Source organism: Botryllus schlosseri, chromosome 8 (assembly GCF_051294905.1).
Source record: "Botryllus schlosseri isolate E-star chromosome 8, Bs_hap1, whole genome shotgun sequence".
Classification (NCBI taxonomy): Eukaryota; Metazoa; Chordata; class Ascidiacea; order Stolidobranchia; family Styelidae; genus Botryllus; species Botryllus schlosseri.
In genome coordinates, this window is record NC_137243.1 from 17,637,617 (window position 1) to 17,656,158 (window position 18,542).

Here is an 18,542-nt window from a genome sequence, read left to right on the forward strand (position 1 = left end):
TTATCGAAGAAAGCAAATAAAGATCTTTATGCAGAAGAGAAACCGAAACTCTATAGGATATAAAGGACACTGAAAGTGGAATATGGAACAATTTTACCTTGCTCAATCGCTCCTGTGAAGTTAATAATCTGGATTTGTCTTGTGTCACTGTGTCAGCAGTGTGGTGGCACATTCAGACAAGAGAAGCTCAGCGGGACATCACATTTATGCACCCATATTAAAGATAGATGCATTGTATCCAAAAAGAGATCACCAGGGCAATGTTCGATGTCATACTTTGTGAGGAACAAAAAGATCTGCTTCGTTGCAAACTAATGCCATGGTCCAATTAATTGAAATAAAGTTGAAACAGCCAAATCATATATTGTAGCGGATTTTATAGCATCATGCCATCCAGTCCAAGTTGGTATGATTACTTCAGATAAGGGTTGGGCTTGGTCTTTGAGTTTTTAATTTCTTGTTTGTTTTGTTTAAATCAATATTTAATACCAACCTGTGAACTTGAAACTTATTGTCAGTGTTGCTTTGTTTCAATTTTCAATAACAACCTGTACGTTCTTAATGCCATGTTGTTGTTTTTTCAGTAGGCCTATAACCTTTATCCGCATCGCACAACACACTGTTTATGTGTAGTTGCATAGAAATAGGTACTTGCAGATGATGATTATCGGAATTTTTCGAATCAGATATTGCTCATTTTAATAATCTGACTTCGGAGTATAGGTTCGGAGTCGGACCAGAGAATTAATATACAAGATCGGAATCGGACCAGAGAATTTGTCGATCCGCTCCGCACTAATTGGTAGGCTACATATCACCTACGCAACACAAATGGGTTGCGGGCTCGCGTCTGACCGTGTTCGACTCTAGAATTCCTTCCTTAGTGTTCGAAGTTTGTCCAGGCTCCTCCTCGCCATGTCACCTACGTGTCTTGTGAAAACTCCTGATGGAAAGTGGGCCGTGATAAAAGTTGGCATCTCTGGAATCATAATAAGCAATAACGGTCGATACCGTGCAAATTAAAAAAGACGAGTACTCTGCGTGCAAGAGTTGGCACGGTGAAGACTGAGAAGGAAATAGAAAAAAGTCATTAACCTACGTCATGTCACTGTTAAGCTCCTGGTTCTGATTGGAGTGATAAATGGTCAATACCTTCGGTCAAACCTCAACATCACAGTCGAATTTCCCGAGTTGTAACCTTTTGTATACACATCACCTTCCCATTCTCACTCGATAAAATGCCGCTGCCATCTTATAGCTAGTGAGGGATAGGGATGTTGAGCACAGGAGAATAGCTTATTTTTAGGAAAATAAAAAATATTTTCAAACTCGAAGCAATTTCATCGTTTCAAAATGCTTTACTCGGCGTTCTTCCGAAATATCAAATCAGATTGCGAGTCACAAAATATGACGTGCATGATGTTTGTTGGTGACTACGGCTCTATGTGAATACAGCTCCCTTCTCTGTCTATATAGTTACTTGATGAACAGCTTCAAGTAGAGAAAAGATGCGTGATATTCCGGAACATTAGAAGTATTTCGTTACTGACCACCCCTGTGCACTAATGAGCGTGCCGAAGCTATTCACCCTCCCGAATCTGGATTTAATAAGCTGAAATTGGGACTTTACCGGTCCGCATTGGGACTTTAATAAGTCATACCTGAACTACCGAAATCATTTCTTGATTATTAAAGTCTTTGATGTCATCTTGTGTAATCCAGACTAGGAGAGGGGATATAGATACTTTGGGATCTCTATATAATCTTGATCGCATTCTAATGAGCGAACGAACGACAAATAATCGTGTCAAACTATACAGTAGGAGTTGTTTGTATTTCGTAACTGCAAAATTTTCTGTGACAATGGACCTTCCAGTACGTACATTTATAACATCGAAATTACATAGCATGCGCTTTTGAGATCCTCGGTAAATATAAGTTGATCCATTCAGGATGACACGCTATTGAAAAATATTCATGAGCTTCGGACAGTAATTATGATCCTTCGTAATACCAGTCGTAGGTGCTCTAAAAAAGAAAACAATGAGTTAATTACAAGTTGTTATCATTATACATATTATTGCATATAGGCCTGCCTGACAAGTATACGGTGACCAGCTGACTTGATATCCAAATGGTCGTATCGCTGGCCACCATATCATCGGATTATATTCTCGTATTTTGGAAATAAATTCTGTCTCTTGTTATTTAGTGGCGTTCATAGTGTTTTTCGGCTACAATGGTCATTTACACCAGGCCGGTAACTTTTTGTTTTGATTCCGTAGCTGCGTAGCGACTTGCATCACAGTTATTATTACAATAATAATATATAAATTCTAGCACGGCATACTTCTAGGGATTTTAAGACACCGCTTACATGGATCAGATTGCGAGGAGGAGCCTTGATAGTCAGAAATTTTCCGAAAGTATTTTCAACATTGCATCACATCACGCAGTGTAGAAGAATTCTCGTGCGACAAATGACGAAGTGACAACCATACCACTAGCTTAGGGGTTCGCAACGCTTTTTTTAAATCGTGACACTCTACGAAAATTTTGAAAAATCAATGGCCACATATTTGTTTCAACTTTCAAGTTTCCTAGTTTCATATTCATTGACTCATTAGTCAAGACTGTGGCTTGCTGACTTCTTTGTCATGTAGATATGTAAAGCCAAGTTTAAGTTTACTTCTTTCTGTTTGCAGGGATAGCAATTGCGTAAATTTTAAAATATTAATAATAATATTAGTTTGTGGTGCAAAAAGACCTTCGTTGTTCTAAGCACCGTAACATGATTTTATTAATTAATAATAATCTTAATGAGTACATCTAACTAAAGGTATAAAACAAAGAAAGTAAAGTCATAGTTTAGTAGACTTGGGTGATAAATGTTTTCATAGCCCACTTGCAGTGGCGAGATAGCGTATTAGTGGTATCATCGACAACTGCAACACCATTGGGCTGTGGATTCAAGTCCGACCGAGGTCGACTACAGAATTCCGAGCTAATTGTTAGTAGTTTATCTAGTCTCCTCCTCGTATTTAAAAAGTCTAGAACTGGGCCATTCTGTCACAGATTGGGAACCTCTGCAGTAGTTGATGCCGATGGTGCATATTATCCGTTGATACGCATAGGTCGTATTTTGATCAGTAGAAAGTAGGGCGTCGCATTCCGCTTGATGACATGAAGAAATACCCTCGTTGATTCTCACCATGCGTGAAATAGTTTTCCCAGGCCATTGCACTATACACTGCCCCTTTCAAGCTGTATTTAGCTGGACGAAGAACCATTACTCCCCAACAGATGGGTGGGTGCAACCTTTCTCTGGGACGTGACTGCAGGAAAATCATTTTTGATAAAAAAAATACCGTGATTTCCATAAGCTGTTAGCATTTTTCAGGACCGCCAATGTAATATCGGGAACGCGCGTGTCGTAAAAAATGTGAACTTAAGTGTGCCATCGATCCCGTCTATTGATACCTCTCCAGTGTTTCCACCCGGACTGATGAACATTTGGAGTAGTGTGTCTATGACGATGGTCACTGTTCAGCTGCTGGCGTACGGACTATATCGCGGCTACTTCAATTCAACGCAAGTCATTATAGACCTAGTTTTCCAGTGTAATTTTAATTTTATAATTTGGTGACATTGTGAGCAGCAGCATGTTCGACTTGTGCAAATATAACGTGTATATACCACTAATAAAGGAGCATTCAGCCCTTTTCACTGCGAGGATCTTTCCTCGCGCTGCATACAGCATCATTCGTGCGTGTGTGTTTGTGGTGGGGGAGGGGGGTCCATTTTGAAATTTGAAAATTATGCAGCCCGCCCAGAATATTACTCAATTCACATGACCCGCAGTATAGGCTACTCGAACGAATAGTAGTACAATATAGCCAATATACTCTTATCTATTTCGAGACGTGGCCGGTAAAATAGCATCTAAGTAGCCTACTCGAATCCGAGTCCATTATAATCGGATACCGACCGACAAGATCTGATTCACATTTGTCGGTTTGTTGGAGTACTCGAAATTACGCGTATAGTGATTTCATAGGGGCATAAAATTACGAATATATATTTGTATTCCCCAACGCCTCGAACGAAGGCGTTTCGTTTATAAAGCAGAAGGCCGAGTATACTACCGACACGTACTGTATATATATGATCTTATCGATGGCAATCACAGACTCCACCGAAGCAATGATATGGTTTCATTGAAATAGCGTACGTAGTCATTTCAGGCTGTATATACAGGGTGAATTGTAGCCTAATTTTCGGATACAAAGAACGATGATATAATTTGTATAAAGAATATTCTTCAGGAGATTGAATTTGTCGTATTGCTTTACGAAAATATACATCGATACACGGTAAATAATGGTACCTCGCTCGTTTCGTGGCTATGAATATATGTCGTTTCCGTCGCTGATGTCTCTTCGGTTCCAGTAACTAGATCGGTCGTAGTATCGACCTGCATAAATTCGAAGATCTGTTTAAATGTTATCCATTGTGTTTAATCACTATGCTGATTCGTCTGATTACAGCATTGTTCGACCTTGCTGAAATTCCATCCGTCAGCTGCTATATTGAAGGTAATATTTTAGGGGTGGTGCGAATTTGGGTTAACCTTCGTTTTTGAAATGCAATTCTTAGTAATTGGAAGTTTCATTCTCTCAAACAACCTTACTATTTTCATTATTGTGAAATTTCCTTGAATAACAACAAGCAGCAGAAGTGTAGCATAATTTTATGTAGCCTATAATTTTGTTGTATTTTTTACAATTGTTTGTGTTTAGTTTCTTCTACATTATATTGTCCCAAGTACCGTGTCAGCATAAGAAATATATATATCACCCCCAGAGTGTCCACCTAATTACGTTGAAACATGATACGTAGGCCTATTCGGTTATATTTGAGACAGAGAAATATAATTCGTATCCCCAATGATTTATGATAGATATGGGTAAACTATTTCTTTATCGCCATGATGCCATAGTTGGCCATGTTACTTAACTACGTTGTTAAGCTTTGTGTGTTGTGCAACCGATATATTCATTTCTGCATCATCGGTATCCTTTTCTGGAAATGAGTTGCCTAGTCCTGCCTATGTGAGTTTCACGGACGTAACTAACATGCCAATTAAAACGAGCCGCACTTCAGTGGAAGCTAAATGTGGGATTTTAGGATGATGACATCATTACTTTTGATATTACTCCAACCCGCGACGTAATAAGGTGATCACTTCGGACGATATAAATGGTATTAAAAATAGCAATGGAACGCCATAGCAGAGATGGAAGCGGGCCGGGTGAGCCGGACCCGAACCCGGCCCGAACCCGACAAGTTCAGCCCGAACCCGGCCCGAACCCGACGGTAGAGTTTTGAGCCCGTTTCGGCCCGAAACCTAGTTCAAATAGCAATTTTTAACTGTTGCGAGCAAATAAGCTGATATACGATTCAAATTTCGAGCTTTTCAACACTTTCAATGCTCTCACTTTGTTTTCTTTCGATAGCAATCTTGCATATGGCAAGAGAACTTAATATGTCTGAATGAGAATACGCTGAAAACAGCCCCACTGTTAACTTGATTCCACCATCCTTTTTGCAAAATGTGGACTGTATTAAATGGTTCAATATTAAACTAAATTAAAGCAATAAAGGAATGAAATTGGCCAAGATGAGAAAAAATAGTGTGTTCAAAATACAAGTCAACTGTCATCCATACAAAGGGCGTTGCATTCACACGTTATACGAAGAATTGATTATTTCAATAGCCTCAACAGTTACTGGATACAGTCGGGTTCGTCTCTCAATTTGTAAATGGGTAATGTATTGCATCTTATCAATTCGTTCTCAATCAATTCTCTATTCTCTATTTTGGCTGGTGACTATCAACGTAGTTTACCAGTTATACGTATATGTGAGCGATACAGCGCCTGCTTGCGTGTATATTCAACTCTATATTCGTTTAGCGGTTCAGAATCAGGGACCACTCAATATGTATTTCAGACAGCTAGCAAAATGCAATGATGCAATCATGCCTCATACTTCGAAATGGCAACTTGACTTGAATTGTGACTTGACTCGTGACTTGACTTGACTTGACTCGACTTGACTCGAGTCACCTTTGAAAATCGATTGACTTGACTTGACTCGAGTCAAAATGCGCAATGACTCGAAATGACTCGTGACTCGAAGGAAGTGACTTGATCCCAACACTGCTATATAACAATACTACCGCTGTCACATAGCCTAATACAATATAAGTTAGTTTCCGTATAGACCTAAAGCAATTCACCATGGACGACAAAATCACTATGGCGCATCTAAAAGCTTTCTTTAATAAATATTAACACCGCCGTAACACATCTATCGATCAATTCTGCTGTGCCACAACGGAAGCCGTCGTCTCATCACCTGCTTCTAGCTGTTCAGTTCAGCATGCCTCATCGAAATTAAAAAACTAAACTGGTAGTAATCCAGGCTCCAGCATGGTAATCCATCCATCCGTAAGTCATGTTTTCGTCACAATGTGACCTGAACAATGATCAATGTCTGGCGTATTTGGGACACTTGTTTACTATTTAGCTGACATTGTTTCATTATTCAATCATAGTCTTCGGGCCGTCTTATAATGAAGTTTATCTGGGTTCGTACTTCGTATAAAATTTATTCACAGATATTGCCATACTTATACGTGATACGGTATTGGTGTATCTTATATGTAGTTGTGCCACTTTCGAACAAAATTGCAAATCAAATGCTTTTCGTAGTGACTATTCGGCCCGATTCAATCCCGATAATTTTTATAACTTTGGGCCCGAACCCGGCCCGAGCCCGGCCCGAACCCGGCCCGAACCCGAAAAGCCCGGCCCGACTTCCATCTCTGCGCCATAGAGTCGTATCATTCCTAGGTTGTCTTGTATTAAAAGTCGACGTGATAACGTGAATGTGGTACTCCACATCGAATCAACAGCATTTATATTGGATTGCCGATTTTGATACACGTTCCACGAGTCCACAGCGACATATATCCTCTCTCGTTGCAATCATGATCATTGTATGCGTTATGCACACATACGAAAGCGAGTGTGCTCTGCCATAGGAGGCTATTCTTCATTGAGGATAAAAACACTATACACTGTATATAGTATACAGCTTACCTCTGTCGTTCCTTCGGTTTCGATGTGGATATCTGTTGGTACTGCTGCATTTGCCGATGTTTCATCCACTTCTGTAGTTTGACCATCCGTGGTGGCAACCTAAAATATTGCAAATACGTTTGTTAGTCTGCAGAAGGGGCTATATCGGTACATCGCATTGCTACGATCAGATCTGAAACGGTCACTGTTTAAATGCTTTCCATTGCAAATACAGTTGAATGAAGAAAAATGTAATCACGGATATTCACAATTATAGTTCCTGGTGTCCCATTCACGCCCAGATGCATCATATGGTAATTAGCGAAACAGACTGACCTAGGAGCTATTATTGAATTGCGCAGTGCTATACCAATGCTTCGAATTCTACATCACAATAAAGATAGTTTGGCATGTTTTTCGACCACACCTATTTCATTGTACTCTATGGCAGTGCGATGGGCTGATCCCCCACTTCACAGATATGTCATTACTCGGGCGAATTTTTTCTGACCTTAAAAAACTTATTTTGACAAAATTTACGTGTATGGGCTTTCGCATATAATGTTAGATTGTACTACTTATCTTCACTTCTGGTTGGAACTGTCTGTCCTTATGTACCTGAAAAAACTTTTTGACATAAAAAATGACAAATCTTTACGAGAAAAACTTTCTCCATTATGGTAGAAATAATTAAGATATGTTGTAGCACAACGAACCATACTTTCCTATATTCTCGGGTAGAAGGTTTATGTCCTTACTAAGCACTGGTATATGGTATTTGGGGGTACCAGTGTGACGCCACCAAGTCGTGGCATCCTTGGGCTGTGTTGATGCGTGACTGAAAACTTGATATCCATCAACAAATCGACAGGTGTGGCGTAGTGGTATAATCCACAGCTACAACGCCGTGGGTTGTGGGCTCGAGTCCCACCTATAAGGCCGACTCCGGAATTCCTGCCCAAGTAGGCTCTTCCTCGCCATCTCATCTAGCGGTGTCTTACAAAAAGTCTAGAAATGGGTCGTGGTACAAGTCTGCAGATACGAAGCAAAAAATAGGAATATCGGCCTGGTGTAAATGCCGATAGTAGTCGACAAACACCATGAATATCAAAAACAACAACAACAACTAAATTGACAGGAGAAGGTTTTCTCGGATCGTCTATTTCGATATCAATTTCACGAATCCTTAGCAATATATATGCTTCCTCGATGCAATCATAATCCGAAGGCATGTCTACAGCCCGTGAAGGCATGTTTGCCCTTCCAATGCAGCTCAATAGCAATCGTATAGGTCTGCATGCGGCTCCTCATCACTGAGAATATCTACGGTAGCCAGCTCACCTCAGTCATTCCTTTAGTTTCGTGGACGATATCTGTTGGCATTTCTGTATTTGCTGATGTTTCATCCACTTCTGTAGTTGCCCCATCCGTGATGACAGTCTAAAATATTGCAGATACGTTTATTTGTCTGGAGAAGGAGTTTTCTCGGTACATTGCATTGCTACGGTAATATCTGAGAAGATTACCGTCAAAATACGACCAAATGAAAAAAATGATCACGAATATTCACAGTGATAGTTGCCCAGTTCCGTCCATAGGCATTTCGCCAACGCAATTGATATGCCAATTAACGAGAAGCACAGCCGTCGAAACTATGGATTACAGTCGGCCTGGTGTCAATGACCATTGACGTCGACAAACACCATGAATAGCACAAACAAACAAACAATGCTTAAAATTTGGATTTTGACATGTCTCATCTCTATTTGTTGATTGTTATACTATCTATAATACGATACGTCATTCGGTAATGACGAGGGATATATGGCTCCACACTAGGGCTCTTCAAAAATGACTTTTTTTCTCAAATCCTACTGGCTACTTCATAAAATTGGTAGGTTACCTAATTTAAGCCTACACACCAAATTTGGTTCAATGCCAACCAGTAGCCGCATTGCTACAGGAGAAGAAAGTTTCTATTTATTATATAAAAATAAATAATAAAAATATAATTTTGGATTTGAATAAAATAGCATTTACGGTGACCGATTCTATGTTCATTTATTATAGTTGTGCTCACCGTAAATATTATTTTATTCAAATCAAAATTTTTCGACGGCAATAACTCCGCTTCCACTGGTTGGAATTGAACCAAATTTATTGAACATCGTTTCTAGAGACAACCTAACACCTTCATGGGGTGAACAGAAAATTTTCAAATTTTTTGTTATTTATTTTTATATGATAAATTGAAACTTTCTTCTCCTGTAGCAATGCAGCTATTGGTTGGAATTGAACCAAATTTGGTGTGTAGGCTTAAATTAGGCAACCTAGCAATTTTATCAAGTAGCGAGTACGATTTGAGAAAAAAGGTCATTTCTGAAGAGCCCTACTCCACACTGTTTGTTATGATGATTTTGTGACGTTACACGCATAATTCTTCGAATAGCCAGCAGAGCTTAAATTTAAATATCGAGTCATTGGATAGAGACCATCATTAAATCTCGACGTGCAATTATTGATTGACCTCTTGGGCGAAACGTTAATGCTAGGGTTAGATCGGATATCAAAAAAATTTACTATCAGGATAACGGATATATCCGTATATTTGGAATTTATCTGACCGGTTAACCGGGTAATAATTGCTAAGTGCAGTACACGCGCAGTACGAGCTAATACGAGAAAAATCACGCAAATTTAATGTTCACTGCTTCTGCAACGCCCTTCTTATAAAGTACAATGTATCAATTGTGGAATCCTGTAGACGAGACACCGGAGTTTGTAACAAAGAGTCGACATGCACTGAATGCTCTTTCTGCTTCACAGAGTGGGGTGAATAGGAAACAGCGCTTCTAGTCTGCAGGTTGGGAGGTCGTTTCCCAGAAACTTCAAATACTTTACATTTCTTTTGGACCATTCTTCTGTTTAGGTTTGGTGAACTGGATGGACGAGTATAGGTGATACTGGATTTGTCGCCGACATGATAGCTCGCTCTAATTCCTCCTTAGGAGATTCACGTGATCAGGCGCGTAGCCAGCAGATAACATGGGGGTGAAATAAAAGGGGGGGTTCGATCTTTTCTTCGAATTAAGCATCATCGGATATAAATTGCTCATGTACGCACACACAGTCGCACATTAGTCGCACATGTTTGCGAATATTCGATGTCATTAGTTAGCGATGTCACTCTTAAATCACAATCGCTAATTAACATGCACTTAACGGCATATTATCTCAAAGCCAGTCGTGAGATAGGAGCCAACGCATGCTAGGCCCGAGAAGTGATAGTTAGGCCAGCGATGATATCCTTCCTACCAGGCCTATTGCAGATGCGATTGTGCAGGCCAGCGATAATATCGTGCGCACCAAGCCAATCCAGATATGTGATTGTGCAGGCCAGCGTTGGTATAGTGTGCACAGGGCCTATTGCAGATGCGATTCTTCAAGCCAGCGGAACTAGGCTTGTTGAAGACGCGATAAATCAGGCCAGTGCCGAGTGCGTGGCAATCGATGACCTAATTTCGCGATCATCTCAGCGGGAGATCGCGTCGCGTTACATTGTGCACAGACGAATCTCGCTAATTGGCAGCACGCTTCCTGCTAAGTGGCCGCGCGCAACACTGATAATAAGATTTATTGAAACTCACTAAAAAGTGTAAAACGCATTAGCAACGATACTCATTTATCCGGTTAACCGGCAGAATTATATCCGGATATCGGATAGGAAAAAAACTGCGGTTAACCGTTATCCGGATAATCCAACCCTAGTTAATGCAATGCAGTAATTATGCCTCCACAACAGAAGGGGCAACATATATGACAAGCAGCCCACAGATAGTTCTGAGTTTTCGCCAAAGGTGGTCAAAGTAGTCAGGAAATCTACCCAAGTAGAAGTAGAAGTAGCGACGAAAAAATATACTCAAGTACGAGTAGAAGTACTTCTTCCATAAGCAACCTAAAACTACTTGAAGTAAAAGTAGAATTTGCTTGCTTTAAATCTACTCAAGTAAGTAAGTAGTTTTGTAAACGGTCTTAATACGTTCGCATGGACTTTCAAAATGTGCAAATTGAGCTATGCCGAAGGTGCAGAGAGATTCATGTACAATGCATATTGATGCAAATTTCCGACAGCATGAGCATTCGACTGCATCGTGTGAGATGCAAATTATAATTTTGCTATGGAAATGACCAAATGAGATACTAATCTTTTGTTTACTCGAACATGCCGTTTTAGAAAACGTCATGGCATGTTCCCTCACGCAAATTACTGCCTTTAGTTTAGTCGAAGAGCAATATGGAGAAGTTAAATCGACACGATGCTAAACACTTTGCGCGATTCGTATACGACGATAAAAATATGGCGTAACGTAAAAATGCCATATAGTGTAATTGTATTTTAGGAAAAAATAGACGGTGATGCTTCACTTGTTTTTAAACTTTAACATGCATGTTCTCCATACAAAAGAACTGAAACTAATTAGAACTCTAAGTAACGATACTGCAAATTGAACGAGAAATACCAATACTACATCAGAAAAGCGGAAATGTATTTTATGTCTTTGGTCGAGGCAGTTTTAACGGTGGTCTGCTAAACAGATCTAACGCTCAAAAAGTCAGGACCCACTTCTCCAGATTAGAACGCGGCATGGGCTGCTAGATTACGATATGATGGGTAAATGCTAGATTGCAAAACGGTAGTTTCAAACGTTATGATGGGCAATATTTACTGTGATGAAATATGTCATATGGGCGACAATGCGGTGCAATGCAACATGCAACCTAAATAATATTCACTTTCGTGAAAACATATTTGTAACTCTATATCTACTTGATGTGAAGCGCGAAGGAAATTCTGGGTTTGACATAAATTTTCCTAAAATTGAAAGTTAGAACTCCGTGAAAACTGCCCGAGAATTCCCCAGTTTCTCTTTCTAATTGGAGGGTTACACTACTTCTACTTGACAAACTGAAAATAGCGAAAAGTAAGTAAGTAGATCACAAAATATTACGAAGTAGAAGTAGAAGTAGCGAAGATTCTATCTACTTGAGTAAGTACCAGAAGTAGTGGAAAACTACTTGAGTACTTCGAAAAAGTAGAAGTACTTCGTTACTGACCACCTCTGGTTTTCGCTCCCAAAAGAAAACGTATCACGGCTATTTGCGATAATTTTATAAGTCCCGAAATTAGACCGCAGTCGGCAAGCCGAGAAAGATTAACTGCTGACGAGAAATCTACTTGTTCTGTTTGGGTTAACATTAATTTGAGTGCAAACAGTTTTGGCTATGAACAATGAACTTCCACAGGACCAATTTGGGTTCCAATCGAATTATTATTCGGTCTGCCAAAGAATTTATTTACCAACGTCTGGTCGGACGACTGGATATGTCACCACCCCGATTTAGAAGCACACCCGCAGTGCCTGACGACATAATAACACACACGCGATTCAAATCGAAATATGAATGGTTCTGTCCATGTCCATGTTAATGTAACTGGTAAAGTTATTCGTTATTTCCTACGTTTGTGAAACAATCGATCATTGTCGTTTCGCCTGCAGGACCGGTGACTGTGCCTCTGACGTAATCGGAATTATCCTGAGAAAAGTAACGGCATTTTATTAGTGATTGTTCGCAATCTGTGGCAGGCGTACTGAAATTTCTTGATGAAATGAAATATTCTTGAGTTTCACTGTAGCATATGATTTGGTAAAGCTGTTAATTTAGCATGATACGGCAAATTTAAAAGATCTAATCTTCGTGTTTTACGTCTTATTTGATTACTCTCAATTAACAGTTACCATGTCATTTGGGCGGATTATGTGCAGCATTACATTACATCGTCTTCTAATTAACCGTGATTTGCAATTTATATGCTGCAATTTTCCCTGCAAAATATTCCCAACATGGCTTTCAAATACTAAAAGAGATGACGAGACAAACCGAGGGATGTGTTATGAGTTGTTGACTAATATTGTGGCGCAGTATGTAGGTACTCGGTTTATATTTATCTGGAGGAGGGGTTGCCAATACGGTCCTGCTCAACTGAACAAAATATTACTCTTTATGAAGTTTCACGACCCAAGTATTTCATTAGCATGTGATTTCAGCAAAAATACCATCCAATTACACATCAATATTATGAAAATGCTCGTGTCACTTGCTATTTTGGTGCACAAAATATAATGAGAAAATTATTTTCTCATTTAATCGCATTTTTGTGAAAGGTAAAAAAATGAATAAATGAAACTTGATACACAAAACGAATAAAAGAACGAATTTATTTATTGCTATCACAGAAGATTATGGGCAGTGTGTTAAGTATAGGCCTACACTGCCAATCTATTAGAGGCATAACTCAAAAATCGTTTATTATTTCTAGGAGTGGTTTCTGGTTAACGCTAAACGCCCCTCCGCAAAGGCATGTGGTGCCAAATAAGACGTGAAGTGCTTACAGCTGCTGATAAATGTGAATATTCGTTTGCCACGTATAACCCATATTCGACCACATTTCTTCGGACATAAATAACAATATATAAACTGCGATCACTTGACAGGCCTCAAACTACCCCCATATTATCGGTATGAAGGGTGACGGGAACTACAAGAGTATAGAATGCAGATAACAAGATAATCATCGAAGTATTAGCCTAGCAGCGACGTTCATAGCGCATGCAGGTCAAGAAAGTCACCATATTCACGCAATAAGCACGCGCCGTTACAAATGTAAGAAAATATGTTGTGATTATTCATCAACCGTTATGCTGAATGTGGGGGCGGATGCCAAAACTGGGTATACACCGTCTAAGGTCGTGACTCTAATTTGACCGAAATTGAGTTTGACAGAAGATATTCACTCATAGAGCTCGCGGCACAGGACATGTGCGGTGGCACGTTTTTTCAATTCTCGTTTGTTATATTTACGACAATTTCCGCAGAATTAGTGATGTTATTCAGATAACGTTAAGATATTTTACATCAATTTTCACCATAGTCCGCAGAACACATTCGCATCGCTATTTCCTACATGTCATTGTGTTCCTTTTCTAATTGTCCTTGAAAAGTCCGTTATGTCGAGCTTTCGAGTAGATTAAAGCTCAGCGTAATCAGAATGAGGGGAATATTACAGTAGATTTACTCTATTCCACTTGTTTTCTTGGTAAAAGTCCAAGAATTGCTGTGTACTTGTAAAGGGAAATTAGTAGTTATATTGCTGAACACTGTAGGAGACTCTGCCTGAAGCATTGCCTGTCATCAGTTAGAGTTACGAGCAAGTTAGGAGACGCCGGAATCTAATTTAAAATATGATATTCTAACATTGCAATCCGACTAATCTGACAACAGGCAACTTTCTGGTCCTGCGTCCGCCAGATGAACAGTTGGATAATTTCGGTCTCAATCTTTTGGAGGTAAACTTTGAACCATATGGAGAGTTATCCTGTTGATAAATGACAATGACTTCACATACGGGGCGAGTCGCAAGAAATATTGGTGCGAGCAGGTTTTGAGAACTACTGCTGCAGAATCGAAACTGAACACTACATTTTAAGACACATATCTGATTTATTTTCACTAATGAAATAATCTGAAACTTTTTCCTAGGAACTTTTGACAGTTGTAGCATTGTAATCAACAATATAAACAATAGACAATGCTTCGTATTAAATCGCTTTCAGATGATTGCCTAAGGGATTTCTAAGGATTCCAAGAGACATCATATGTCTGCACTCTAATCATGATACACGCTATCTATATACCAACATTTATTGACCATTATCGCAACGGTATATGATTCCTCAGTCATGCGCGTGAGTGAAACGATGATTTCGTTATATATACCACAACCTTTTCCCTCGTAAATTCTCCTTCTTTATCTTACTGTGGAATCAGTATAGTTACGGTAAATTTACGTATTGATACCACCCTCTCGATTCCTGAATAATACACCAGCACTTCGGAACCACGCCATTTCGAAAATCGTAAAATTACAGATTTCTGTCCGTAGATTTCACGAATGGACCAAATTCTCAAATTTCTTGAAAAGCATTGTATCGTTGCAGCATGCAGTTTCAGTATAGCTGAAACAACGCTCACATTTCGAAATATTTCTTATATATCAGTGGTTCTCAAGAGCGTAAGGTACGAAGATTTCTTGTGGCACCAAAGTTTCAAAATCTTTGGTGATTCACCGTCGATAAATCTCTTCGCGGTTAGAAGTAAACCATAACATTAAATGTGTTTACGAAGGTAAGTTAAGATTTAAAATGTGACCATTTATGGAACGCATATCAAGTGAAAAGGAATGTTGGCAGCCCAGAATTTATTTTGGTGTAAGAATACTACAGTTAGTTTGAAAAGCAGACATCTGTAATGGCTCGTCTGTATGTGGTAAACAACAACGCCGTGGCATTCGTTGCTTGAATTGGAAAGAATACTCTTGATTTGAGCTATTTCCAATTAATAATTCTATTAACCCAGTAGTTCCCAACCGGGGGAATTCCCTACTTAGGGGAATTTTAGAATTCTTATGAGGTAATCGGGTTTTAGGTTTGCAAGGGAAGGTAATTCCGTAAATTATGAAACTATAGTTTTTAGAAAGAAGTATATTTAAATGCGATTTGAAATCTTTGGTTTTCGTGTAAATCCCGCTCGTTTCTTTTAAACTAGCTGAGGTGTGGTTATCGTGCGACATCAGCTTATCGACCAAATTTCTTCTAGTTTGGGGAAAGATATGCCGAACCCATCACAACGATGCTAACTTCGCCCTTTTCTCAAGTCTGCTCATCGCGAAAATCATCTGTCAAAATCATCAATTCAGCTCAAGGTCATCCTACCGAAATTTGCTGATTTATGTTTTATCAGGATATATCATTACCATATTTTGCGTAATGTTTCGACAACGGAAGTGATGATTTACTTTCTTTTGATTGATTTATATTCTAGACAAGAGTAATGCTAAATAAAATGGTACGGAAGTGACCAGTGGTACTTTACCAACGTGAAATTCGGTTCGCATTCGCAGTAGTTTGGGGAGAGTGAGCCCACTGTCCTATTTCTGACCTATAGCTTTGAAGCGACGGTCGCGTTTTATCTTTCAAACATTAGGTGCTTGCACGTGGCAATTGAACTTTTAGAGTAATCGGATTACTTTTGTTAGCGGGGTATGATCAAACATCGGCCGAATGGGGTCCATGATACGAAAAACGTTGGAAACCATCTCTATCGAGCTCTGCTCTGCTCTCAGTGACTCCTATTTAACGCGATGCCTCGAATGCGGCGCTAAAGGGGTGAATACGATTGAGAACCACGGTTTTATATTGTGAACGTAGTCGCAGATTTCTAATGGCTTATACCTCCGTCGTTTCCTGGTAGCCATCCGTTGTTGTAAGCTGCGACGTTTCATCTGCCTCCGTACTTTGGTCAGTTGTGAAATCATCCTGGAACAGGCGTTTAATTGGTTATAAAGGCAGACTGCATGTGAACTCGTGTACTCGTGGAACTGTCATCGTATCGTTGTCTTTATATTAATGAACAATTTAACATACTATTCAATTGTATATTGAAGTTCTGTACATCCACGAAGCTCGTCTTATATTAATAAATAACGATCAGAACTTTGCAGATTACGTGATTTGGTGATTCTCAGGTGGTAAGGCAAAATTGAACCACGGCTGATTCGAATAAAATTTCGCTCGAATCGAATCACCGCTTTTCAATAATAATATTCTATAAAGTCCATGTGATCAGCTCAATGAGAAACATAAAAATATTGCGTAACGATATCATAAAATAACCACCGACCTAAATGACCGAACAGTGTCCCAGTCGCAGTCTTGTGGTCGGAAACAGGTAGGTATAGCTTAAAACTATTTATTCGGTTCAGAAAGTCTTGTAAACCTTTCCTGAATTGAGTTCCACCATTTCACGGAGTTATGTTGATAAACTCGGATGCTTTTTCACCAACATATACACCGCATTAATATCTACTAATTCCCTTTGCACTAAATTTCCAAGGGTAATTCCTACCATATCGTTGAGATCCATTGGACAATTATTCGTGACATGCGTTTACGTTCATCACGTTGATTCGGCAACAGCGGATGAATGATCATGACTCGTGAATGAGCGTGTTTAGTGCTGACTTAGTTGAAGTGCGTGCACTGTACGTGCTGTCGCCTCAAGTTGAAAGTGATCTATCACTGCGAGATCAATTACAACCTGTGTATTCGTTGGTTCCAGTTTCATCGTCAAAGTGGTCATGATGCTGCAATGACAGCATCATGACATAAAATCGAAACTGAGTCATTCGTCGGCTAAGGGGAAGTCCGGTAAGTGAGAAAACACTGCGACAGCGCACTGCCTGTCCAGTATCTGTACAATGTATTGTATATTCAGCAGATACAGGACGAAAAGTATTGCATAGTACACGCACTTGATTGCAACAAACCTTCAGATGGAACAATTATACGAGCTTGTTGGATCAATGAGACTGTGGGTATTGGGCAATGGGCATTGATAAAGCTTGTCATTTAAATATGTTCCTTATTCATCCGAGCACCGAGGGAGCTGATCACTAGTACATGCGCCCCATAGTATTCTTTTCTATACGTTGGATCAGTCAAAAAGGTATTGTTTCCAGTGAGCATATAAGTTACCAACTTCGACTATAGTAACGTATCGACTATTTTGTTTGAAGCACTTACAGATAAAATCATTTTCCGCGTTGTTGTATCCTGGTCAAAGTCTTTGCTCAATTCAGACAGATCTTCGAAAGTCGCAGGCACATTCTGTGATCACACGTTACAAGTGATTAAACGACAAATATATTTAAAATTGTGCCTATGAAACGACGCAATTTCCGGAATATTGCAAGGAACGGTACGGCTCTTACCATCGGATATCCATGCACGCATACTGCTACCAAGGCCAATACTGCTGCAACTTTCATTTTAACTTGCTATTCCCTTGCTTGTCTGAAAATGAAATATCCTTTGACTGGGAAAATCACGGTTATAGAACTGTTTTATATGTCTTCGTATATGGTTATGGAATGAGTTCGTGACGTAAGTGACAAATAATTTCTCATTATATACATACGCCCCGAGGCTAGAAAAATTCAGTTTTCAAAAATATATTATCATTCTTGATACAAGTACAGCGAATAGCCTGCAGGACTCTATATCGTGATTTAGGAAAATTAATTGAAATCAAAATGTTGGATATGTGAGGAGGCGTGCGCAATTCTCGATCAATTTGTCGACACGCTAAATATTACGCAAATATCCTCAATGCGTCATGAAATGGCTACTAATTTTCGTTCGCAAGAATGCTATAGCTATACGAGCACCAATATTCGCAAGATGACTTGTGTATAGCGACATCTCGAATATATATATATAC

The 18,542-nt window shown here is 39.4% G+C and overlaps 1 protein-coding gene across 2 annotated transcripts; it reads right to left on the reverse strand.

The window, feature by feature from the left end:
• Positions 1–1,815: 1,815 nt before the first annotated feature.
• LOC145445115 (uncharacterized) lies at positions 1,816–18,194 on the reverse strand. Of its 2 annotated transcripts, XM_080323254.1 has the most exons (8): positions 18,034–18,194; positions 17,846–17,929; positions 16,496–16,579; positions 12,666–12,740; positions 8,487–8,585; positions 7,167–7,265; positions 4,388–4,474; positions 1,816–2,028 (listed from the first exon to the last, which is right to left on the reverse strand). In XM_080323254.1, exons 1-8 carry the CDS (start codon positions 18,088–18,090, stop codon positions 1,996–1,998), a joined length of 618 nt encoding a protein of 205 aa, XP_080179380.1. In that variant the 5' UTR covers positions 18,091–18,194; the 3' UTR covers positions 1,816–1,995. The 2 variants fall into 2 exon arrangements, with proteins under 2 accessions (XP_080179380.1, XP_080179381.1); XM_080323255.1 differs by lacking the exon at positions 12,666–12,740.
• Between the last annotated feature and the right edge of the window lie 348 nt (positions 18,195–18,542).